The following is a 25188-nucleotide window of genomic DNA, read 5'->3' as shown; positions in this document are numbered from 1 at the left end:
AAGAACCTCTAAATGGATTTGTAAAAAAGGCAAACAGGAAGAACCAGCTGGCAGCATGTGGGAAGATAAAAGGGTGAGACAAATTAATATGTGGGAGAGAATTTTTTTAAAAGTGAGACACAATAAACAGACAGAAAAACAAGCTGCTGGCATTTCATTAGCCCAGAGAAAGGAATGACAAACGCATTTAGGAACACGAGTGCATTTTGCTGCATGTGCAAGCCAAGACTCAGGATCCAGCCTGTCTCTCCTTGCTGGCAGCAGTGTCCAAGCAATGGGTCGGATGGGCTGGGAGTGGTGGCACAACCCTTGCTCCTCACTGTGGGGCTCTGGCAGCTTTTCTCCCATGAAATGTTGGATGGGGTTTGATGACTGACCTTAGACAGAGGCCTGACATGAAGGCTTCTAACAACAAGGCTTTGGAGGATACAACGAGTCTGAATTAGTGCCTGTTTCCAAAGAAACAGCTCAGACAGCTCTGGAATGGCCTCTTCCTGGGTTCTGTCCAGGACACTTGTTAGCCCTGTGGAGTAATTACTCTAATGAGCTCCTGGACAAGCTCTGTGTCCTGGACTTGCCCTGCTCGGTTCTGCATCTCCCATTCCTGCAGCAGTAATTATGCTGAGCATTTTGGGCTGATTTAACCCACCTCAGTGCTGACACAGCACCTCTGAGGTCACTGCATTGTATCTGTGCAGAAATACAACTCTGCCCTCACTGCTCAGTGTTTATAACTTGGACAGCGATGGGAAATGGTGACAGCTGTGGAGACAGCACAGGAAGAGACAGGGAAGGGAAGATAAATGAAATGGGGAGGACACAGTGCATGGAACAACAGAAAGGAGTGACCTGGAACCTGGACTGCACGGCAGCTCACGGGTTGTGCGGCTCATTGGAGCTTGTTCTGTTCTCTTGTAACATTCAAATCTTGCAAAGCAAGAACAAACGAGAGACTTGGGCTGAAGGTACAGGGCAGAGAGAAGAACACAAGGATACAAAGAGCAAGGGCAGATGCCCCCGAGAGAGTCAGGGGTGATATCAGCACTCGGGCTGGTAAGCAGACAATGAAATGCACTGTGACAGCTCCTGCAGATTTGTCTGTGTTGTAAGAGAGCAGGAACGTGGGAATTACACCACCATCAGGAAAAAACTCCTGAGGAATTAGCACACCAGAAGTTTAAGGGATTAGTGAAGAAATGGGAAGAAAACAAATAGTTTTGTAAATTACCAGTGCTGGAAATCAGCCATGAGTTCCAGACTGCATGACACAGACAATTATCTCTGATTACAGGCACAGTGCATTTGGAAAAGCAGGCCATATTCTGCTGTGATGCATAAACTGTAGTTTCTCTACAAAAGTCTGTTTCATAGAGTATGCAGACAGGTACAGACTAACACCCACAGTAACTATTTATGGGGTTTAGATTTTTGTTTATTGGGTTATGTAACATTTGTAAAGAATTACAAGAGATGGGCAAACTGCTACTGTAACCCCTCAGTTCAGTGCACTGAATAATATAATCTAAACTGCCAGTATGAGCCACATAATGAAAGTGTATTGAAATTAAGAGACTTTTTAGCACAAGTATCATATGAAAATAAAAGAAGACAGTCTGGGGAGTTCTGGATGCCCTGCACCTTTGCCTGCCTGGCTCCATTGCACCACTGGACAGTGCCTGAGTGCAGGAAGCACCTGAACACTCCAGGTTGTCAGGCTGTGACCTGATCCTGTGGCTCTGCAGCAGAGACCACAGGCTGAAGCCCTGGTTTCCCTCCCATCCTGCACTGTGCTCAGCTCTCCATGCAGAGTGAAATTGCTGCAGTTTCATCACCCATCACTATTCCCATATGTCCTGAGAAATTCTCCAGGACTCTCTTCTGCTCTGATAACCTGCAGTGCCACCAGAGATGCACCTGCTGGAGGCCTGACTGCACTGTCAGCACCTGGCAGGTTCCGGAAGGATCTAATACTCTTCATCAAGTGAATCAGGGGAGACTGGACTTCAGTAGGAAAAAACCTGGTTGTGTCCACCTCCATGTCCTGCTGAACTTCTCCTTTGGCAGTGGAAATGCTCAGAGTCTGCAGATGTGAACACTCAGCAAGAAAGAAGCTGAAACAGAGTAATGCTCTCAGTCTCCAAGGCGTATTTAAGCCTGTGCTGTTACCAAACCCACTGTGGTAATTATTTCAGTTGCCTTACAGGATTTGGCTAAATATGGTGGTATAAACCAATGAGTCACTAGCCAGGAAAAAGTCGTGGTCTGTATTTGAAAGATGGGAGTATGGGACCTGGAGCCGGCTCAGTATCACATCAAAGAAGTGTTTAATAAGTGATGCCTAATGGCCATTATGCAAATTATTAATGGTAATTACAAGTGACAAGATAAAATCATATTCCAGTGTGGTTGCACAAACATCACTGAGGCAATGCTTATGAAAGCAAAGTTTTGTTGAACCAGACACACCTTTCTTGTAGTTGACACAAGAAAACATTATCAGCTTTGATAAGCAAAGCGAGGTGAGCATGTGGAGCCGGGCTGGGCACAGCAACAGCCACAGCTCCCACAGGCCCAGACTGTCCTGCCCACAGCACCCCTCGGGAATGTGGCATCCTCCTGCCTCCTCCATGCCTGTGCACCAATATTCACCCTTATCCCCTTTTCCTCCCCTTTCACTCTCTCTTCTCATCCATCAAGCCCACAAGACTCAGCAGCGCTGGCACTGACGCTGTGTGCGACCACTGCTGATTGTCCTGGGTGAGGGCCTGTTGTGGCTTCCTGCACCTGAAACCAATTGTTTCCTCCAGTCCTACACTGAGGTTGTAAATCCTCTAGGGACACGTTTATGTCTTAGACTTGCACAGTCCCTTCCCTGTGTTCTGCCCCAAGGCTGTGTCCCAAGGCTACAGGAATACAGTCATAACAAAAGTGGAGGTAAAGAAATCAGTTTAGTGGGGAAAAAAAGCCAGTACTGAGGGAACACAGCCTGTGCCTGTCTTGGTGCCGAGCCCCAGAGCTCTGACAAGGCCATGAGGACAGAGACAACACCACATTTTGTTTTTAAGATACAACCAGGTTAGCCAGGGACTGGCTTCTGGGTGCATTTGCTGTATCAAGCACATATTCCCAGTGAAATTGGCAGGAGCCCAGAAAAACTCCAAAGAATGCAACTGCATCCCAAATATGAGTTCTTTGGAAGAATTGTATGGTCATGTCTAATCTTCACTGGTAAATTGGGATTTGAGAGTCTATGGACCATTCCACCAGGACACAAGTGAAAGGTTGTATAGTGCTGCTGCTGTTGTTTTGTGGAGCAAGACCTGTTACTTCATCCCATCAGAGAACTGCTGAAGGAAGCAGGGCTGGGTGCTCCATGCCCACCCGTAGAGAAATGTCCAACATCTGCAGTGTCTCCTCCTGAACCCAACACTCTGCAAGGGAAAGAAAGGCACCACCAGCTCTGTCTCTGCAGGTTGCTCTTGGGTAACTCCTGAAAACCTCCCCAGCAGAAGCGAAGCTCCAAGCAAGCATTATATTAATTTCTGTTGGCTCCAACAGCCACACCCTGTCTTCAATTATATTCCTCAAAATGACGGATGAAAGCCAGATTTGCTCCCTCTCCTCCTTTTTGCTCATGATTTTCCCGACTGTGAGTCTAGGCTGTGTGGGGAGCACAGAGACTGTGTCTTGGGGGAGGATGAACTTGTATTTCAGGCACTGCAGTCTCAGCGAGGAATCCGAGCTCCGACAGACTTCAGCTTTGTCCTTAAGCAAGTTATTTCCCTGCACCATATGAATATTCCTGGATGCCGCCAGCTTGGGTAGGCGGCTTTTTATCATTTTTGATCTATGTAAAGAAATAAATTATCCCACTGGAGAGTGGAAAGCTTTAACTCATGCTGGTGTGAAGATGATTCCATCTAAACATGCTTGGGGACACTTTCCTACCATGGTGACAGCAGTCACCAACTTCTCATGAGTAAAAGTGGCTGAGGGTATGAGCGTTGGTTTTCACCGCTCTTCCTCCCAGAGGTGACGCTGCTCTCAGAGCTCCTTCAGTGTCACCCTCACCGCCAACAGGGATCTATCACAACTGCTCCTGTACATATGGACGTCCTCGAGTCAAAGGCTGCTTTGTGAGTAAGAGTTGCGTGGAAATTCCACGCTGTAGGGAACGGAAGCCGTCGTCCCCCGGAGAGCAGAATCTCCTCTCATTACAGAGGCGGCTGGACAAGGACACTGGCACTGGTGGAGCCAGTTCTCTGAATTCTCCCTTGGCTATTGCCTGCCTGGTTGGGAGGTTGTGCTCCTCTGATCAGCCAGGCTGTGCTGACGCCTGCTACTGCTCCAACAAACTCCATAAGAAATGCAAAAAGCTTTTCTCCTTCTTAGTCGGTGCGCAGCACAGACTCCATAATGGCAAAGACCTGCAGAGTCCCATCTGAGTCCAGGGATCTGGATATATCGCCTGTGGATACTCCCTTTCCCATCATCTCTGTCTTTATCTGTCATCACCACAAACTGAGAAAGCATGGACAGCAATTAAAGCAATTGAAAATAATTCAGCAAGGGCCTTCATACACTGCAGTTGACATCAACCTGTGTGTCACTCACACACAGGGGACACTGAGCAGGCCTGAGCTTCGCAGTGTGAGCAACTTGACTTCTTGTGTTTGCACGAATAAGGACATTTAAGCTATAAATAGGCAACTAAAACTACGGGGGATTTCCCTCAGTGATTTTGGAAATCTCACAGTAAAGCAGGTATTAGAGCTGTGCCAGGTGACCGACATCCATACCACAGTGTCCGTGGTCTGTTCTCTACTACAGTCACAACCGCTCACATTTTTCAGAAGTGAGAAATTCTATTACTTTTCCATTTTTTGTTTCACAAGCTCTACCATAGCATGTGATATAAAAATGGTTATTGGACTAAGAATAAATACAAATTAATAAAAGATAAAAGGCACTTTGATGTTATAAATACCAATGGTTCTTCTTTGTACATAATCTAGGGCAACTTTTTTTCTTGACTTGTTGCAAAGTTTGCATCATACAAAAAGCTGATGACTCATAAAACACTATTTTACTTTTTAGAATAAGCTGCTGACATGTAAAGTATCTTCCTTGTGAACTGGGATTTCTAGAGGGAAACTGCCTATGGGCTATTTAATCTTGGCATAAACAGCCAGACTAGCCAGCCCCGTGGGAAGAAGAAACACCCCACAGGTGACACCCCCTTTGGAAGGTATAAATGGAGACCTGCAGCAGCCGCCAGCCTGCAGTCGGACTCAGTATCACGCTCTGCATCTTGCTTTGGGCTGTGGGTTGGCGCTGCAGCTGGGCCTCGCCATGAGCTGTAGTATTAAGCAGACAACTGGCTCTCTCAGGGGCAGGACCAGCGGTGGCAGCTGTGTGATCGGTGGTGGTGGTGGCGGAGCGCGGATCTCCTCGGTCTCCTCTGGAAGATACACAACCTGCGGGATAGGCGGTAGCCGAGGGTTTTCTGGGAGAAGCTACTGTGGTGGTGTGAATTATGGAGGAGGACTGAGCACCGGCAGTTTGGTCGGTGGAAACTATGGAGGTGGCTTAGGAGCCACTGTCCTGGGAGGATGTCCAGGCATGGGATTCAGTGGTGGCAGTGCTCGCTTTGGCGGTGGCATGGGAGGTGGCATGGGTATGGGTCTTGGTGGAGGTGGTTTTGCTGGTGATGGCATTCTTCTTTCTGGTGACGAGAAAGTCACCATGCAAAATCTGAATGACCGCCTGGCTTCTTACCTGGACAAGGTGAGGTGCCTGGAACAAGAGAATGCTGACCTGGAGTGCAGGATCAGGGAGTGGTATGCCAAGCAGGGCCCTTTTTGTGAGCCACGGGACTACAGCTGCTATTATAAAGAAATAGAAGATCTTCAGAACCAGGTAACATCCCCTCTCAGTTGCTTTCTCCCTTGCAAGGCTCTCTCTGGTGCTGGTTTGTAACTTGGTCCATTATCGGGAGTAACAAATCCCGATTTGTTGTAAAATGCCTTTTGCAAACAGCTATTACAACTTCTGCCTGTGGAAAGCCCAGAGCTCAGAGATAAAACTGGAGAGTTTAGGCTGTCTCTATTGCTGTTATTCATCAGACATATTGAAGGGGAAAATGTTACTTCATGGAATGCATCTGGATGGGCTCAGTAGTCTTTTTGAATTTAGTTTGTGCCAAGGTGGTCAAATAGATATGCAGCAAGAAAAGAACTAAGAGATAAATAAATAATGGATCACATTAATTTGACTGAATTTATATTATTGTCATCAGTCTTGCAGAATTCCAGATAAACTTTAATTAACTGAAATTAACTTTAAATAATTTATTTCCCGTTAAATATCTAATTAAAACTAAGAAAAAAGAGAACATTGCCATAACACAGTTAGAATGGGCAATTTTAAATTCAAAACATTTGTGAAGCGTTTGGCAAAGATTTAGGATGTCAATGCACAAAGAATAAAGAGAAAAGAATCCAGGAAAGGGACTGAATAAGATAGGTTCATCATTAATTCTTGAAATAAAACTTTAACTCTCATAAGACTTAGATTTAAGAGGCTGAGGTGGATTGTAGCAGGTGCTGGACAGTAATTACACCTCCCAGACTCTCTGCACCTGAACCATGAATTTTATCATTTTAATGATTTCACTGTCCTTCCCTGAACATCCTTGTGAGTGCTGCACCCCTCAGGTCCTCATCCCTAATACCCAGGATTTAAAAAAAAAGAGAGGGAGAAAGAGAGTCTGGTTGCACCAGGCAATGGGTGCAACAAATGAACAAATGCAAAAGAACAAATGTTCTTTTTCCAGATTGTCTGTGCAACCATAGACAACAACAAGATCATTCTGAACATCGATAACAGCAGGATGACAGCTGATGACTTCAGAGTGAAGTGAGTACCTGGGGCTGTCCCCTCCTCTGTCACCGCCCTCAGGGCTCTCAGCTGCTCTCCTGTGACCCAGGACAGGCTGGAGGCTGTGCAGAAGAATTCTCTCATCTATTGTCTCTAGAGCTGCCCTAATTAGGGGCAGTTCCAGGGAGGGGAAGTTTGGGATGACAAGCTGGTTTCAAGTAGAGATTGAAGGAAGCAGAAGGGATCTGCAGACTGGGAGCAGTGAGGGTTCAGCCAAGCTGCTCTTCCAGCATGTGCTGTCTTTCAGAGGGGAAGGCTTTGTTTTTTCCTGTCGGAGCTCAGAAATGCTGGTGGTGTCAGACACTGACTGCTCTTTCTTTCTGCTTCCTCCCTCGCAGGTACGAGACGGAGCTGGCCCTGCGCCAGAGCGTGGAGGCCGACATCAACGGGCTGCGCCAGGTGCTGGACCAGCTGACGCTGTGCAGGTCTGACCTGGAGGCACAGCTGGAGTCGCTGCGGGAGGAGCTCTGCTGCCTGAAGAAGAACCATGAGGAGGTAGGTCCTGCCCTCTCCTGTACAAAGCATTCATTCCTGTGGGATCCATCACCCTGGGGTGCTGCTGCGGAGGGCAGTGGTTGATGGAGACCATTTTGTGACCCAGGAGCTGTCAAGGTCCCTCAGAGAGGGGCTCTGCAGGGCTCTGCTCCATGTGAGGGAGCTTGGCTCCCTCAGTTCTTTCTTTTGCTTTAAACCTGACCTGATCTGGATGGTGTTTTCAGGAAATGTGCTGTCTGAGGAAGCAATCGACTGGAGATGTGAGCGTGGAGGTCAATGCCTGCCCTGGCCCAGACCTCAGGAAGATCCTGGAGGAGATGAGGTGCCAGTATGAGACGCTGATTGAACGCAACCGCAAAGAAGTTGAGGATTGGTATGAGTGCAAGGTAAATTCCCACAGCTCTGACTTTCCCTGGCTAACACCCAGGCAATCGTCCTGCAGGGATTTGTTGCATGTAAAAACCACACAAAAGACTGTAAGGACATTTAGCAATTGTTGACACTGACCAAGTGACACAAGGGAGGGACACTGCCACCCTGTGTCCTTGTCATGGGCTAAAGGAAGTGCTGCATGTTGGTGGGACTTGAGGTATGAATTCTCTACAAAGCAGTAAGTGGTGAGAAGAACTGGAAGCAGCACTATTAGAAGAGCAAGAGGAATGACCAGCCAGGTTTACACTACCATTAGGATGAGAGTTTTCACCCAAACTTTTCTCATTTTCTCATTTCATGTCTTTGCTAACTTCTTTGCTCTTTCCTTAATACTTGATCCAATTTATACTGCACACTCCCTGAAGCTCTTTGTCCTGGATTGGTGATTTCAGATTGAGGAGGTGAATCGGGAGGTTATTACAAGTGGTCAGGAGGTGGAGACGTGCAACAACCAGGTGACTGAACTGAGACGCCAATTGCAAACCCTGGAAATCGATCTCCAAGCTCAGCTCAGCCAGGTGGGTGATGAGCTGGTGCAAACCTCATCCATCTCACAGAAGTCATAGCTAAATGCAGTGTTTCTCCTGCCTGTATTTGTCTTATGTTCCATGTCACTCCTCAGAGGGACAATCTGGAGTCCTCGCTGGCGGAGACAGAGTGTCGCTACAACAGCCACCTTGCTGAGCTGCAGAGCCAGATCACCTGCGTGGAGCAGCAGCTGGCTGACCTGCGGGCAGAGATGGAGTGCCAGAACCAAGAGTACAAGATCCTGCTGGACGTTAAGTGCCGCCTGGAGCAGGAGATCCACACGTACCGCTGCCTGCTGGAGGGTGGCCAGCAGGACCTTATGTAAGTGGGCTTGGGACACACCAAAAAAATACAATAAAATACCTGTGTCCTGGTTATTTCAACATAAGAGCAAAGGGAAGGACCTGCTGAGCTCATTCTCCCTTACTTGACCTATTTGGCCTGCCTGGTGTCATGGTGCTGACCTGCTTCCTCTCCTGTGCTATTGGTGCCACAAGGAAAACTGCAACATTTTGCCATTTTTCTGCCAAAAAAGGAAGTAGACTGAGAGCAGCAGGGACACTGGCAATCTGTAACTCTAGCTTATCTATCATTTCCATCACTAAAATGTTATTTTCCTTTCTCCTCAGTCAGCAAGGAGGAATTGGTCAGTCTTCAAGTCTAGGAGGAGGAGTTGCAAGAAGCAGTGGGATAGGAGGAGGAGGCATCATTAGGACAAGCCACACTTACACTTCGTCTGCCCAGATCCCATCCTGTGCAGCTGCGGAGATCCAAGGTAAGAACTGTTCCACTCTAAACATTTCCACAATCTTCTCTGCTCTGATGTAACACTGATGGGCTGGAAGACAGATCTTTCCCACGTAGCTTACAGGTGCTACTTGAAAGTTTTATTGTGGGGCCCCTGGGAAATACAGGACAGAAGCCACAGAGGAGTGGCTGAGAGGAGAGCTTTTGGGAGCTGGGACTCTGCTGGGATGCATGAGAATTGCCAGAGGGAAGAGGGATAGAAGGGGGAGGGACAGAGCCAGCAGGCAGGCAAACCATGGAGAACATGGAGAAAAGACTGATCTGAAATGTGGGATAAAGGAAAGAGGAGGAGAAAGAAAAGTATTCAGAAATCAGGTGGGCAAAAAAAGGCAGGAATCGTGGGAATACTAGCAGATAACGACTAGCCCTAATTCAAAGGGAAACTTCCAGCCAAACGGAAAAGGAAAGAAGGAAATATAGTGACAGTTAGTCCAGGAGAATGACGTGAGCAAGGCATTGATCTAGCATGGTCCCCAATGCCATTCCCTCATCCAGATCACTGCTGGAGCAGTGTCTGCAGCTTCCACGTTTTGGCATTTTGATGCAGCCTGTGCTGCAGCCATTGACAGATCCATCTGCCAGGCTGGCAAGAGCCATCAGATCTTCCCAGGAAGGGGCAGTATTTATCTGAAATTCTAATTGAATTGGCTTGTGAAACGATCACGTGTAGGGAATGACAGTGTGGGAAAGAATCTATTTTTGCTATAAACACAGTAATGTTTCCTTTGATCTCTCCAGTGCCTTGCCGAAGGATTTGTGATTAAACAGAGAAACGAGAATATCCAGCAAGAGAAGCCTGAAGCAGAGCTACAGATGAAGAGAGAGAATATTTAGTGCATGTGTCTGCAGAGAGCACGGAGCGTGCTCGTCTGTGTCGCTCAGCAGTGCTAAGCAATGTGTCAGAGGGATGAGCAGAGCATTGAGCCACATTCTGCTTTATTTTGCTACTTGCTTTTCAGTCTGTGCTGCTGTGTGTGGCCCAGCACCACGACTATTGCTGTAGTCAGCCAGGGCTATGATCACTTATGTACCTGCTGGTGAAAAATGTCTCTAATAAAACTTTGCTTCTGCCTAATGCAATCAAGAACCTGCGTCTGAAACTGAGTTCCTTTTGAACACCAGGTGTGATCCACCTAAACTGGTCAGGATCATCCTGCACTGGGAACAAAGCTGCTTTGCCAGCAGGAGAGAGTGGCCTTGCTGACCTGGCAGGCCTTGTCCAGCTCCTCCCTGTAGTCACAGCCTGAGGCAGATGTTGCCCATTCCTGTGTGACACCTGCCCTGACCCCATGGACAGGCAGGTCAGGCAGAGGCCTGCGTCCTTCCCACACAGCATTGGGCTGAAACACAGTTTTAGAAGAATTTTGAAAGTCAGTGATGGAACATCTGTAGACAGTTTGCCTTGGTCCCAGTCTAGTGCTGACAGATCTGGGCTGAGCCCTCTCATGCTCCATCCCCTAGCCTGGGGACTGTTGAGGATGAAATCCTGGTCTCCACAACTAATTCAATTTCTGCTGACATAGCTTATATTCAAACCCGTCCCTTTCATTCCATGGGAGTCTTCACACTGGGAAAAGGACTGCAAGCAGAAGGTTTATCTCTTCTCTTTTCACACAGTGGCTGAGTCATTTACTGGTCATCCTCTGATGGCCAAGAGTTTCAACCTGAACATCAAGAGTGGTTGAAAGATCATCTTTGTGTTAAACACACCTTGTCTGGGGAGCTGCAGGGGGCAGAGTGGGAACTGAAAAAGTGCAGCTTATCAGAGAATAGGATTGAGAAAAAAGCCAGCTAGGGCCTTTGGACATCCAGAGCCACCCGATTGTCACAGACCAGGCAGGTCAGTCCCTCCCTGGCCTTGACCAGCAGCTGTGTAGCTGGTGCTGAACTGGTTTCGTCCTGGCCCTGACCTGCCAGAACAGCCATGGGCCACAGTGAGCTGGCAGAGTCACTCTGGGTTTGGAGAACTTGGAGTTCAAAGTATTATGAGGGTGTTTTGATGATTGAATTGTTGGTCCAGAAAGCCAGGCAGTGGTGGTTTTGGCAGTGGTGTGGCTGTTTCAGGGTCTTTCACCTGTGAGATGACCCAGTAAAGCAAAACTCCTGGTTATTCCTTTTCCATCAAGGGCTGGATGTTACGGAACAGCCAGACTCAGGACAGGAGAAGAACAGGTACTAAGAGAAAACCACTTCAGGACTGCACATACAATATAGTGTGGCACACTTTTCTATTGCCAGTTCTTTTATAAAGACACCAATTTCTCTGATGAAACAGAAATAGACTTAACATGGTAGCAAGTGCATGAAGAAGTTCAACCACTGATGCCTCAGGGAAGCAGGTGAAAGGTGCCCTTCTCCTTTTGTGAGAGGCCATAGAGAGAAGATGTTTCAGTGATATTTCTTTATTTTATCTACTAGACACTGATAGTATCCATGGGCAAGACAAGATAATGCAGCACTAGAACACCTGCAAGGACTCAGAGGAATGGCCAAAGGTAGAAGTTTTTAAACCAAGACTAAATTAAGCCTTATTTAAAGTTCAGTTCCAGCCCTACATGAAGTCCCAGACTTGATGCAGAATTCTTTCAGTTGACATGTATGTCCAGTGCTTCACAAGAGATCAAAAGAGATATGAATTGTGGCTATAATCGCAAATTTCCTTGTGTTGAACTCCAGTGGATATCCCAGTTGTTCTCAGAGCTCTGGCTGAGAAGTTGAAAAGCAAATTTTCCCTTTCCATTGCCATTGTCTCCTCCTGCCTTGTTCAGTGCAAAGATAGACAGTGAGATAACCCACTGCTGCCCTTTTTGGCCTCAATCCTTCCCAGTCTGAGTCCTCACACTCTTGTTTCTAGAAATATAAAGACACTGCACTGAGACTCTTCCAGTTTCCAGTCTTCTGGAAACTCTTGGCTACCTATGGTATGTAAAAGCTTCCCAGTCCCTCCTGGCAGCCCCAGCTGATTCCCACCAGCTGTGGGCTGGTTCCTCCTCTTGCAAACTGCTACTGACATCTAGCTGCTCCTCCAGATTCCCTGGGCTCATATCAAAGACCTTCCCACCCTTTCCACCACATCCAGCAGGTCCAAAGTATGCACTTTCATAAAGGAGCTGTCCTGAATTCCTGAGAGGTGAAAGAGACCTAATGACATGGCCAGAAAGACGCTAATGATCCAGAAATTATGAATATGCCTCTGGAAAGCCCCTGGGGGGTACAGCCTCAGCTCCTGGGACGCTGTGATGTTGTTTGTGGACCTACGAGTTGGGATGAGTGTGGAAGGCAGCTCATGAGAGGCAGGTTGTGATTAACAGTTCCCCAGCAGAAAACACCCTGGAAACACTTAATTTATTAAAGAGCTGCAAATTATGGAGCTGCAAACATTGGAAGCTACATTTCCATAAGATTTCTTTGTGCTGATGAGACAGACCCAGGAAGCTCATGAGTTCAAATAACTGAATGAAAACATGAGGGAAAGCTTAATTTAATTTTTAAGGTCTTGGAACAACTACTTAGTTTTGTCTTAGTTTATCTAGTGCCCTCATTTCCTGGAGATAAACAGGAAAAATAACAAGACAGAGGGAAGTGTGTGCAGAGCGAAGCTCCTGGGCACAGGGGGCTGCTGCAGGCACACATTGCTGTGAGGGGCAGAGGGGACTTGGAGGAGCAGGAGCGTCCCCAGCCTGCAGACACCCTCCACTCCCACGGAGTACAAGTCATCCCGTGTTTCTGCCTGCTCTACACTGATGTGCCCGTGTGATAACTGCGGGGCTGGGGAAGGAATGTGTGCTCACTCAGGAGATGCTTGCTGCACGCAGCTGTTGGGAAACTTCTGAGGAATCATCCGCAGACCAGGCAAAGCTTCCAGCGACGCAGCTTACAGCAGTTTCGGTTTGCTCCTACCACCACACCCTGACTCCCAATTATGTTCTCCAGTCCTAGGAATGAAATCCGGTGATTCCTTCCTATACACAAGAACTTTATTAGAGCTTTTACCTATTCTGAGCTTTATTTCTGTGGGGTTTGGGCCAGAGGGAGGCCCAGTGTGTCAGGGAGGGCAGGCTGACATGCAGGCACTGTGTCTGGGTCCAGCTGCAGCTCGGCCAGTGGTGAGTACTTTGTCTTGGAGTAAATCACTTAGGGAAGCCTCTCCACACCTGTCTCCAGCCTGCTGGAGAGATCACTGGAATGCTTCTGCCTTTCATGGAATGGATAAGGAACATCCAAGGAGACAAAGAAAAGGGGAGATATCTTTTCAACAGAAATAAGAGCAATAAAATGATGGGTAAATCCATGAATACTGGGAGAAATCAGTCCTTAAGTAAAGAGATCATTTACCTGCTGTAACAATAGCTATTCCAATCCAGAATCCTGACACTGAGTGAGGATTTCAGCAGGAGTTTGAACTCACTTTTTCCTGGTGAAGGAGATTTGGAGAATTTCTTACAAGGAACAGTTGGGTTCAGAAAGCCATGGAATGTCAGCCCCTTGCTCCATGGCCATGGGAAAGGGGCTCGCTAGGGAGAAGGCCAGTGCTCTGGAGCCTCAGCAGAATATCTCATTAAAAGAAGCTCAGCCTGAGTTTTGATTACAAAATTGTGAAAGGATTCTCACTTTTTATTGTCCTTGCTTAATTAAGATTTGGAAATATTACTGATAGAGAGCCTCTAGTTTGTACCAAATCCAGCTTCTCCAGCCCAGGTAGAACTGCACAGGGCAGTGACTGCTCTGCAGCTCTATCAGCAATTCTGTCTTTATATGTCCCAGGACAGCAAACTCAAAGCTCTGATTAAAATGCAGTATGTATTGACAGAGAAATTTGCCATAGGATGTTTCTACTCCCATCCACTGTTTCAAAACCACCCTTTCCCAGCAACAATTACAATCCATAATGAGGAGAAGTGCAGAAATTATCTTTCACTGAACAACAGGAAATACTTAAAGTACTTTTACCTTCCTTAACACTCTCCACATAATGAAACAAATCCTTTGTGAATTACTGGAGAGCCGCAATCATGTATGAAGAACCTTTCATCCATGTCCATTACAAGATCCCTCCTTAGTCTCACTTGTCTTACAGCAGAGTGTTTCAGATTTGTCATCTTGGCAGAGGAGAGATTTAAAGGTTAATCTCTGTGTCTCTGATCTTTCCAGAGTTCTTACATCATTCTTCATACATCATTCGAAAAGCAAACTTAGTATTTCTTCTTTCTTTTTCATCTTACATATTCCAACCTCAGCACCTTGCATGAAAACTGCTTATTCAACTCAAAATAAGATGAAAATAAATTAATGAGAGATAAAGACCTCTTTGATGCAATAACCTTTAATGATTTCTTCCTGGTATGTAATTTAGGACAGTGTTTTTCCTGGCTTAATGCTGTAAGTTTGCATCATAAACAAAAAGCTGATGATTCATAAAACATTATTGCTAATGTATTTTTGAAATTAGCAAGAGACATGTAAAGTATCTTCCTTGTCTACCAGGCTTCTTGAAAGGAAACTTCCCTTTGAGAAATTATTCTTGGCACCAATGGCTGGAGTAGCCAGCCTTATGGGAAGAAGAAGCAGTGGTGACACCCACTGTGGAAGGTATAAATAGGGATGGGCAGCCACGGCCAGCTTGCAGTCTGATTTCGTATCAAGCTGTGCATCTTGCTTTGGGCTTCTGCTTGCATTTCCAACCGCTGTCGCCATGAGTTGCAACATTAAGGAGACTATTACTGTGTCTAGCAAAGGCAGGAGCAGCGGTGGCAGCTGTATCATTGGTGGTGGTGGTGGAGCACGGATTTCTTCCTTTGGCATAGGCAGTGGCAGAGGTTTTTCTGGAAGGAGTTACTGCGGTGGAGTGAATTATGGAGGGGGACTGAGTGTTGGTAGCTTGGCTGGTGGGAACTATGGAGGTGGCAACTGCTATGGCAATGGCCTCGGGTTTGGCCTCGGAGGCGGTGTGGTTGTTGGGGGTCTTGGTGGCGACTGCTTGCTTTCATCCTGCGATGAGAAGGTCACCATGCAAAACCTCAATGACCGCCTGGCTTCCTACCTGGACAAGGTGAAGTGCTTGGAGAAGGAGAATGCTGAGCTGGAGTGCAGGATCAGAGAGTGGTACGCAACACAGGGCCTCTCCTGCGAGCCCCGCGACTACAGCTGCTACTACAAAGAGATTGAAGATCTTCAGAACCAGGTAATCCCCCCTCGGACTGTTCCTCCGCTTTTGAAAGCTTATTCCTGAATTTGTGTTTAGAACCTACTGTAGTTGTTGAAGGGAACTTTGGTGCTCGTGAATGTCTTTGCAAACAGAAATTTTGGCAAATTCCCCTATGATATTGCTGAGTGTGGGGGCACATCAAGGACGGGTGCTGCAAGGTGGTATGGGTTGGAGAATGCTCTGAAAGAGGAAAAGGATGCTTTGGTATATTGTATTTGACTATCCAATTGTAAATGTCATATTACCAATGTACTCTGAGGAAATGTAGTGGTGTCAGCCACAGGAAGAGTGAAGCAAACTAGGGGACAATCAAAAACATACACTTTGGATGCTTTATCAAATGAAACATTATAAACCTCTAAGTGAGAAAAGCTGAGAATTGAAACTGATTGTCACAGTGACACAAACAGCCTGATATTAATAAGTCCACTATGAAAGTTATGGCTGATCCTAAGGCTTAAAGACACCTGAAGGTCCTTAAATCTGAAGTCCAGAACATGCCAGCTTGAATGTCAGTTGAGCTTTAGTATGTTAATGAAGGTACTTCAGGTTTATTTTTGAAACATCTTTGGAACTTGCCTTCATATCTTGAAATGGGGAAGTCCCATCCCATAACTCTTTAATTCCCAGCTCTATGTGGCTGATCTTCTTTCTTCTGTGAGTGAAGGAGGCAAAGCCACATCCTTCCATTTCTCTGCTTAAGGGACAAGGTTACTTAGGTAAGAAGGTAACAGAAAAAGGGAAATGTGAAGAGTTACTACATAATTGCAAGGCAGAAAAACCTATAGAGTAGAAGAGGAGAGAGGAGACATCTCTCGTGGTTTGCTGTTTTCCAGATTGTCTGTGCAACCATTGATAACAACAAGATAATCCTGGACATTGATAACAGCAGGATGGCGGCTGATGACTTCCGTGTGAAGTGAGTGCCCCTCTATGAACCTGTTGCCTCCCCCCTGCTCCTTTCCACCTCCCTGGGAGGCTCAGCACTAATTACAGAGGCTCTAGACACGTCTCCCCACACCACTTTGGTAGGGCAGGATGATTAAAGGCATTTTGCTCCTGGTCACCAGCCCTCCCTTAATTAGTGTGCTTGGGTAAAACATTTAGCAATGGGGTTTGTGGTGAGGCTGGGGACGGACACCTCAGGGAGTGGCCCATTTTCACCCCAGACCAGTGCAGATGGGATCAGCAAAGCAGAAATGCAGCTGAATAAGTGATACCAAATATACAGTGAGCAGGAGCAGGGAAAAAACATGAGGAAGAAAAGCTTTCATGTAACAGACATGAAACGGTGCAGAAATCCAAGGCACGGTGCTTTCACCTTGGACAACAAAATGCAGGTCAAAGCATGGAGCTGGGGAAGGAGATTCTGGCACAAACAGAACCCATGTGGGACATCCCCATCCCAAATCTGTGCTTTCTGACACAACCCAGGTACGAGACGGAGCTGGCCCTGCGCCAGAGCGTGGAGGCCGACATCAACGGGCTGCGCCAGGTGCTGGACCAGCTGACGCTGTGCAGGTCTGACCTGGAGGCACAGCTGGAGTCGCTGCGGGAGGAGCTCTGCTGCCTGAAGAAGAACCATGAGGAGGTAGGTCCTGCCCAGATCCTACGAGCATCATGGCCCTGGTAGAAAGCTTTGCCACTGTGCTTGGAATCTAAAAGATTACCCACTTTCAGGCCACAGCTTTCTCACCAAACTTGCTGGGGCTCAGACCACTCTGTCTCAGAAAGGAAGGGAGCTCTGGCAGGGGCAGTGCTGCTGCTGGGGTTGTGCTCACACTGGAGTGCTAGAGTGGGGAACACTGCTGCTGACTCCAGTGGATGAAGGAACAAATTAGCCAACAGATTCCTTGGGAAAACACTTGCACTATCCTCCAGTGCCTTTCTCAGCCACAGCAGGGAGGAAGGTCTCACGGGGAGGGCAGTTCTTGGCCACTGAGCTTTGCCCTTCTGTGCTGCCTTCCAAAAGCCAGTGTGATCTGATCTGGGATTTATTTCCAGGAGATGAGTTGCCTGAGGAAACAATCAACTGGAGATGTGAGTGTGGAGGTCAATGCCTGCCCGGGACCAGATCTCAGGCAAATCTTGGAGGATTTGAGATGCCAGTATGAAACACTGATAGCGCGCAACCGCAAGGAAGTCGAGGATTGGTACGAGTGCAAGGTAAGCAACACTTGTGCTGCAAACCAGATTGACACACACAGCCCCGGGCCCAGGAGCCTTTCAGAGACCAGACATGGAGACAATAAGCAGTTCTTCCTTCCCAGTGAAGCCCAAGACCAGCACTTACTATACTCTGTGTTCCACAGGAGCCACAGGCCTGTCTGACCAGTTTTTTATGTCCCATCTGGAACAGCAGCATTTGCCACAAGGCCTTGTGGTGTGTTGTTGGAACAGAGATATTCCACATTTGGATTAAAGAGATTTAATAGCCACAAAGTTAATGGGACTTGTAAAATGAACAAGCAGTGGAGCTGGTAGGGAACACCCTGTGCACAGAGAACCTGCCCTGCTCCCTGTTTCCTTTTGATGAAGACTCACTGTGTTCTGCTCCTGTAAAAGCAAATCCAACATACCCAGATATCCCTGAAGCTCTTTGTCCTGGATTGGTGATTTCAGATTGAGGAGGTGAATCGGGAGGTTATTACAAGCGGTCAGGAGGTGGAGACGTGCAACAACCAGGTGACTGAACTGAGACGCCAATTGCAAACCCTGGAAATCGATCTCCAAGCTCAGCTCAGCCAGGTGGGTGATGAGCTGACTCACAGCTCCAACTGGTCACTGCTGGGTTTCTTAGCATGAACAGCCAGACCCACCAACCAGCACAATGGTGGTGAATGGCTCGTTCATTTTTGGACTGGAGGGTGACACTAAAATGACTGCTGTTTTTTTGCTTATCTTATCAGAGAAATAACTTGGAATCATCTCTGGCTGAAACTGAGTGCCAGTACAACACTCTCCTCAGTGAGCTACAGAACCAGATCACGTGCGTGGAGCAGCAGTTGGCTGAAATAAGAGCAGAAATAGAGTGCCAGAACCAAGAGTACAAGACCTTACTGGACGTCAAGTGCCGCCTGGAGCAGGAGATCCAGACCTACCGGTGCTTGTTGGAAGGAGGACAGCAGGACCTCATGTAAGTACCTCTCTAGATCCCCTAGAGAATTAATGAAAATGTCAGGGATCTGCATTACAGATTGGGTATCTGACCTGCTCTTCAGTCCTTCTTAAGGCTTTCTCTGAGATGAAAAAGTTGCCTCAGGAATAACTTCCTTGTGATGAACATTCCAATCAGAACTAAATATCAGTCCTTGGGATCTGCAAAGTAGAACACCAAATCTGATAGCTGCTGGTGACAACACTGTCACTCCTGGAATTATGCCAGCATTGGTGGCAGACTCTTTTTTATAGTGAGATGGGTGAGAACTGTCCATGTCAAGGTGGAGCACAAATGTAAAGCAACTCTGAAAGAGAAAGAAAATGTAATGTAAAATACTGCAATGCCTATAAAGGCCATAGTTTGAGACTTTGTGTCATGTAGTAAGTCAGCAGTGACATGTAAAATTCTAAAATTCCCTATTTCTCTCACCAAATTTATCCCACTAGTCACGGAGGAGGAATTGGAACTGGTGGAGGGGTCATTAGGACGAGCCACACCTACACAACAACTTCAGCTGCCCACTGCCAGGCCCAGGTCCCACCCTGCAAGACCGGAGACATACAAGGTGAGCACTGTGTTTTCACAAAAGGAAAACTGGCTTTGTTCATGTCCTCTGCACTAAGGCCAGGAGACAGCACATTCCAAGGATGTGTCAGAGGCATCCACTCAGAGTCACTGTGCTACAGGAGGGATCTGATACAGTGGTGGTGTCAGAAATGGGTTTAAAGAGAGCTTGGACTGAATACGGGGTAGAGGAAGCAAACGGGAGACAAAAAGGAACAGTAGAATGCAGAGGAGAAGGCCAGGGAGATAGTGGAATTCTGGAAGAATAAGTGAAGAAGACAATAGGCAAAACTTAGCAAAAGAGTCTGGAAAGAGTGAAAAAAAGAGTAAACCTATAATTTTACAAGTGAAAATTCCCATTAAAGCAAATTATTTAAGTAATTTCTGGAGCTCCCTGGGTTGCTGCCAGCTGCAACAGTTTAGCAGTACATTCCAGAAACAAGGGCACCACCAGGATCTGATATCTGCTATGTGAAGGATTTTACTTGTGTTCCAATCAAATAACGCTGCTGTGTTTTCTTTCCAGTGACCTGCAGGAGAATTTGTGATTAAGGAGAAACGGACTGGAAGGTGACAGGGAAACCCACAGACAACCCGAGAACAGTCCCTGTTCACTGCACCCTCTGTGCAGAGAAAGTAGAAGTAACTCAGCGACGCTTGGCCACGTAGCTAAAGGAGGTGTCAGGAGCCACCTCCTCTGTTCTGCTCTTCTGTTCTGCAATGCTGTAACCTCTAGAAGTTACCTGAGTTAGTCAGGTCACTTATGTACCTGCTGGTGAAAAATGTCTCTAATAAAACTTTGCTTCTGCCTAATGCAATCAAGAACCTGTGTCTGAAACTGAGTTCCTTTTGAACACCAGGTGTGATCCACCTAAACTGGTCAGGATCATCCTGCACTGGGAACAAAGCTGCTTTGCCAGCAGGAGAGAGTGGCCTTGCTGACCTGGCAGGCCTTGTCCAGCTCCTCCCTGTAGTCACAGCCTGAGGCAGATGTTGCCCATTCCTGTGCGGCAGAGGAGGAGTCAGACAGGCCAGCAGAGCTGGAGCTCATCAGTGAAAGAACAGTGACAGACATTTCCAAGGCTCAGGCAGGTGTGTATCCACACACAGGTACCACCTGAGCAGCCATCTCCGGTGCACATCTCCAGCTGCTCTCCAGATGTGTCAAGTGTTAAACTGGGAGATGTGCTGGTGCTGGGGAGCATGGTGTCTGTCACACACGTCTCAGCAGGTGTCTCCTGGCCCTGCCTGTCTCCTGGACTTGTACAGTGTGAGCAGGTCCGAGTAGGGTGCTGCCTCTTGGCAGAGCAGCCCCACTTCTTCTGTGTCAAACCACTGCCCGGGGAGGGGGACCCTGCGAGGACAGTGCCCCTTTCTGGGTGCCTGGCAGCAGGGCAGCAGGTGCTGGGATGGCAGAGGTTCTCAGCTCCTCTGCTCCTCAAACAGCCAAGGGGTGGTTGGACATCCACAGCTGTGCAGAGACACCCACAGGACGGAAAGAGCTGATGGCCTGGAAGCCGTTTTTGTACCTTATGCGACAAGGTACAAAGATTTCTCACACCTAAACACGTATAGAATATTTTGGACTCCTTTGTTGACAAATTAAAAAGCATTTGAAACATAAAGGCAAATTCATTTCCACTAGTCCTGCTCCCGACTGTGCCACACGCGTGCAAAAGGGCATTCCTGCGTCTGCTCTGGTCGGTTTCTGCGCTGCAATAAGCCGGGAGCAGAGAAGCGGCAAAGGGAGGGCGGAATTTTGGCTGTGAGGAAGCGGAGAAGGGACAAGAGTGATCCCTGGCGGCCGGGAGGCGGCGGGGACGGGCGCACCGCCCCAGAGACGCTGATCCCGACAGCGGGGAGGAACCGGGGGGTCCTGCCGGCAGCACCGCACCTTCGTGGGGCCGGGCCAGGGTCTCCCCCTGCTCTTCCCAGACTCCAATTTCTCCCTGCAGCTGCCCAAAACCTTGAACAACGCCCCGGAGCTGCTGCTCGCTCCTCCCAGCAGAACAGCGTGAATCAGATCCTCCGGGAGCCAGAGGCAGATGCTCATCGAAACTAAAATCCTGGGAATTTGGCATCTGACTTTTCACCTTCTGCTCCATCGGCACTGCCCCTCTTGTACCACAGAATGAAATACCAACTTGAAGCGCCTGTGAAAATATTTACACTGGGTTGGGTTTGGTTGTTTTTCCCAGAGGAAAGAGAAATTTTAAATACTTATACTGGTTTTGTTTTATTTTATTTGTTTTCCTGTAGGACAGAGACACGGGACATGCCTGAGAATACAGGGCAAAACTGGCCAATCCAAAAACTGTCCAGTTTGGACTGAGTCTGAAGCAGAGGTTTGCCATTAACACTGTATTTCTGTATTTAAAGTCACCTAAAAATTTAAGAGCAGCTAGAATAATTAGTAATCCTGACTGACATGCAAATGCTTCTTGTGCTGAAAAACAAGGAAATGGAGAAAGTGCCTGGGAAATCCTGGCACTTCCCAGCTCTCCCCATCAGGTGTCAGCTGTTCCCAGCTGGCAGATCCCAAGGAAACACTGACCTGTCAGTGTCCTGAGCCCTGTCCTGTCCCCAGCCTGTCCGGTCCCTGCTCTGGCCCAGGTGTACGAACTGCAGAACCTGAGACCAAGGTCTGAGACTCTGCTTAAAGCCCAGCTGACATTTTCCTAAGGGGCCCGGAGACGCTACGCTAATTGAGAGCTAATCCTGACTGTGGCTAAATGGAAGTAGTTGCTGTTAGCCTATCCAACAGAGGTACAATATTATGTGATTTAAATGATATAAAAAATGCATTGATCCACAATCTGCAGCAATTTGAGCTCTGTCCAGCCCCCCTGCCCTGCACTGGGGTGGGCAGCACTCCCTCTATGCCATCGAGCCCACCACGCCGAGGGATCCCGACACATCCTACGTTTCGGCACACGGGATATTTGGAGATTATTTGGCGATGCAGGATGAATGCTCCCCGGCCCTGCGCTGCAGGTGCTCTCTAGAGGGCACTCGGCTCCCACCGAGCTGCCGAAGGTCGCCCGCGGCAAAGCCAGCGCTGGGGGCTCGCTGGTCCCCTCCCAGCAGAGGCAGCCGGGTGAAGCGGAGTCTGCGGGATGTGCTGGGGACATCCCAGTGCCCAGAACACCGAACGCGCTACCAGCCCTGGCCTCCTGCTCCAGCTCCGCCGGAATTTAATGGTCACACTCGTAGTGTGTGACCCGGTTTTGCATGTGACTTCAGAGATGCTGCAGGTGTCCCCCTGCCTCCCACGGATCCCAGGTGTTCTCCGGTGTGGGGGTGCGTGGGACGGGCGCCAGACTGAAACTCGCTCACCAGTTTGCTAACACCTGTTTGTTTTCCAAACGGCACTGGAGTATTTTGCATTGTGTTGTTAGGTGGGAGCACAGTGGTCTCCTCAGGGGTTGCAAATGTGCTGTAATGACCCTTTGCTAATGAGGGTCTTGCCGGTGGAGCAGCAGCTGAGACCCCAGAGAGACAGCTGGGCCAGGGGCTGTTTAGACCCACAATGGAGCAGCTCCAAACCAAAGGGTTTGTGCTCTGAAAGTCTCTTACAGCTCTGACTCACCTAATTACTGCTCCTATCACAACCACCATCACTCTGTTGGGTGGTGGAGCTTTTGAAGGTGCTCTTTAATATTTCATCACTGCTCAGCTCTGCAATAGTGAATGAGTAACAGATCGGGTAGAATGTAGGCAGGAATTACGCTTTTCCTAAAGGAGGGATGTTTGCTGGATTGACTCTCCTGACTGCCCTTCCTGGAGGGCAGCAGGTCACCTGTCCATGCCAAATCCAGCTTTGACCAGTGGGTGAATGTGCTGCATTAGGACCAGTGGACACAACAGGACAGATTCCAGGGATATTCCCTGTGCCCACACACCTTGGAGTGTGGGTGGACACCAACATTACACCCTGTCTTGCAGAATAGTTCAGGAGAGGCGGGGACTTTCTCACTTCAAAACAGATATTTTAAAACCCTTTGCTTAAAAAAATCCTAAATAGCTTTTGGCATAAGGGAATCACAGAATCATTTATGTTGGAAAGTCCCTCTAAGATCCTCGAGTGCAGCCCTTCACCCAGCACTGCCAAGGGCACCACTTGCAGATGATTTTCACAGAATATCACTGAGATCTAAAACAATACTGCGTGGTTTGGGTTGTGGGAACAAACCCAAGCACACTGGTGAGGAGCCCCATGCCTGGAGAAGAATGAGGCACCATCTTTTGACATAATTATTTCTAATTACAAAAATACATTTATAGAAAATCACACTTTTCACGGGAAATTGTTGGAACTGAGCATTTTCAACCTCAAATATTTCTGGATGGAGCTGCTGCCAGGCACTCACAGCTGTGTTAGTGGGGAGACAAAAGATTCCAAACATATTGTACTCTCAGTACAGAGTGAACAATTATGAATTGTTCAGTAGGAATTACTTTTTGCTTAGAACTTTCAGTTAATCCACTATTGAGATAATAAACATGATTTAACCCTAATGCATTACAACTGATCTAAATCAGATTTTTCCATTTTCAAACATCTAGCTTTTTATTGGATAAGAAAAAGATCCTCATCATTTCGATTTTAATGGAGAACAGCTTAATGCTAAGTGTCAGGCAGCTGAAGCTCACTGGAATGAAGAGCAGAGTACAAACAAGAATGATATGGACCCTCCAACACAGTCACACTGCACAGCCTGGCTTTCTTTTCTACTATGGAGAAATCCTATGGGATTATCTGGTGTTAATAAAACTGTCTGATGATCATACAATGGGAGTTATTTTATAACATATAATTATGAGAATGAGTCATATTCCCCAGGTAAATATTTCATAGTTTTTCCTCTGTGTAGCAACATACAAGAATTGAGTTTTCCCACAAGACCTGACCAGAAGGATGGAAAAGGATCCCAGTGAAGCACCAGAAAGGGGGAAACACTCCACTTGTGACCCCACAAATGTGCTCAGCAGCCTCGGCAGTTTCTCCCAAACACAACAGTGTGGGAAGGGTGTGGAGCTGGGGAAGGTGGTCCTGGGGGCTGAGAGGAGTCAGTGTGTGCTCACCCACAGCCCCAGCCCCTTCCCCTTTTCCCAAAGGAAGAGGGCTTCATTCTCCCGCAGCCTCTGCTTCGGCCAATGCACATCTGGGCCGTGCAGAGCAGCTGGGAACCCTGCCATTGAAATGCTGAGTGAATTCCTGCCCATCCTGGGAGAATTTCTGCCAACGCTGGGTGAGCTGGGTGAGCCGTTCAGGCTTAAATAGTCCATCCTCCTCTTTGGGCAGGAGCTCGTAGCAGTTTCATCACAGGAAAAGGGAGAGGCTTCATTGCAAACAACTGTGGAGCCACGTGCCTCCTCCTTCTCCTCCAGACCCCTCAAACCCCCCATCCCCCCATCCCAGTTTGGCTCTGCCCAGTTTTTGGCTCGGCTGCAGTGAGCAGCACCAGCCCCAGATTCCATAACAGTTCACTGTCGCTTTCACAGGTACCGCTGGGGATCCTTCCAGTTCCTGAAGTTTACTGCAATCACTTCTATGTGAAGGTTTCCCAGCCCTCCAGCTGCACTTCAGCAGCATCTCTGGATTTTGCTGGAAACATTATCTAAGATCAGCCAGGAAGCTCAGTGTGTTGCAAGGGCCTAGACAATACAATGAGACAGAACTGCAGAGAAAATTACCACCTCATAAACCAGCTTCCACCTTACAGCAGCTCTGAAATAAAACATTCCTTTCAGGAACCATTTGTTCTGTAACTTCTATCTCTGATCCTGGCCAGGATTTCCAGACATGATTAATCCGTCAGGCTTCTTCAGTTTTAAGGAGCTAAGTTTCACTCTTGAAGTACATTGCCTACACAAATTCTAGGGGGAAAATGGCATTCAATCTTCCTTTCATGTATTAAAAGTGACGCTATGAAATTGCATACAAGCATCCTCAATGATATTCAAACCATCCAAAAATGTTCTTTTGTTAAGTGAAGACAGAAAGTTTGGTTTTCCTAAAAGGAATGACTGACACAGAAGATGTAATAAACATCTT

General features: G+C 47.6%; 3 protein-coding genes across 4 annotated transcripts; all 3 read left to right on the top strand.

The window, feature by feature from the left end:
* Positions 1 to 5332: 5332 nt before the first annotated feature.
* LOC137486780 (keratin, type I cytoskeletal 13-like) lies at positions 5333 to 19913 on the top strand. Of its 2 annotated transcripts, none has more exons than XM_068212267.1 (8): positions 5333 to 5919; positions 6836 to 6918; positions 7278 to 7434; positions 7659 to 7820; positions 8259 to 8384; positions 8489 to 8715; positions 9024 to 9169; positions 19657 to 19913. In XM_068212267.1, exons 1-8 carry the CDS (start codon positions 5353 to 5355, stop codon positions 19680 to 19682), a joined length of 1494 nt encoding a protein of 497 aa, XP_068068368.1. In that variant the 5' UTR covers positions 5333 to 5352; the 3' UTR covers positions 19683 to 19913. The 2 variants fall into 2 exon arrangements, with proteins under 2 accessions (XP_068068368.1, XP_068068367.1); XM_068212266.1 differs by lacking the exon at positions 19657 to 19913 and adding an exon at positions 9940 to 10288.
* Positions 14779 to 17039, top strand: LOC137487049 (keratin, type I cytoskeletal 10-like). The gene is made up of 3 exons (XM_068212695.1): positions 14779 to 15382; positions 16243 to 16325; positions 16841 to 17039. Exons 1-3 carry the CDS (start codon positions 14894 to 14896, stop codon positions 17037 to 17039), a joined length of 771 nt encoding a protein of 256 aa, XP_068068796.1. The 5' UTR covers positions 14779 to 14893.
* LOC137486786 (keratin, type I cytoskeletal 14-like) lies at positions 17410 to 18658 on the top strand. Its single transcript, XM_068212275.1, has 3 exons — positions 17410 to 17572; positions 18029 to 18154; positions 18316 to 18658. Exons 1-3 carry the CDS (start codon positions 17414 to 17416, stop codon positions 18544 to 18546), a joined length of 516 nt encoding a protein of 171 aa, XP_068068376.1. The 5' UTR covers positions 17410 to 17413; the 3' UTR covers positions 18547 to 18658.
* Positions 19914 to 25188: the final 5275 nt, after the last annotated feature.

This window comes from Anomalospiza imberbis, chromosome 22 (assembly GCF_031753505.1).
Source record: "Anomalospiza imberbis isolate Cuckoo-Finch-1a 21T00152 chromosome 22, ASM3175350v1, whole genome shotgun sequence".
In the NCBI taxonomy this organism is placed as follows: Eukaryota; Metazoa; Chordata; class Aves; order Passeriformes; family Viduidae; genus Anomalospiza; species Anomalospiza imberbis.
The sequence above is the reverse complement of the archived record's forward strand: the minus strand, read 5'-3'. Positions and strand labels throughout refer to the sequence as shown.

What these genes read in the sequence shown, in the direction of transcription:
- LOC137486780 (XM_068212267.1), top strand. Translation starts at nt 5,353, where the DNA reads ATGAGCTGTAGTATTAAGCAGACAACTGGCTCTCTCAGGGGCAGGACC. An exon ending in AGGATTGGTATGAGTGCAAG is followed by an intron (nt 7,821 to 8,258) that starts GTAAATTCCCAC and finishes TGGTGATTTCAG; the next exon opens with ATTGAGGAGGTGAATCGGGA. An exon ending in TCCAAGCTCAGCTCAGCCAG is followed by an intron (nt 8,385 to 8,488) that starts GTGGGTGATGAG and finishes GTCACTCCTCAG; the next exon opens with AGGGACAATCTGGAGTCCTC.
- LOC137487049 (XM_068212695.1), top strand. Translation starts at nt 14,894, where the DNA reads ATGAGTTGCAACATTAAGGAGACTATTACTGTGTCTAGCAAAGGCAGG. An exon ending in TTGAAGATCTTCAGAACCAG is followed by an intron (nt 15,383 to 16,242) that starts GTAATCCCCCCT and finishes GCTGTTTTCCAG; the next exon opens with ATTGTCTGTGCAACCATTGA. An exon ending in GCTGATGACTTCCGTGTGAA is followed by an intron (nt 16,326 to 16,840) that starts GTGAGTGCCCCT and finishes GACACAACCCAG; the next exon opens with GTACGAGACGGAGCTGGCCC.
- LOC137486786 (XM_068212275.1), top strand. Translation starts at nt 17,414, where the DNA reads ATGAGTTGCCTGAGGAAACAATCAACTGGAGATGTGAGTGTGGAGGTC. An exon ending in AGGATTGGTACGAGTGCAAG is followed by an intron (nt 17,573 to 18,028) that starts GTAAGCAACACT and finishes TGGTGATTTCAG; the next exon opens with ATTGAGGAGGTGAATCGGGA. An exon ending in TCCAAGCTCAGCTCAGCCAG is followed by an intron (nt 18,155 to 18,315) that starts GTGGGTGATGAG and finishes TTATCTTATCAG; the next exon opens with AGAAATAACTTGGAATCATC.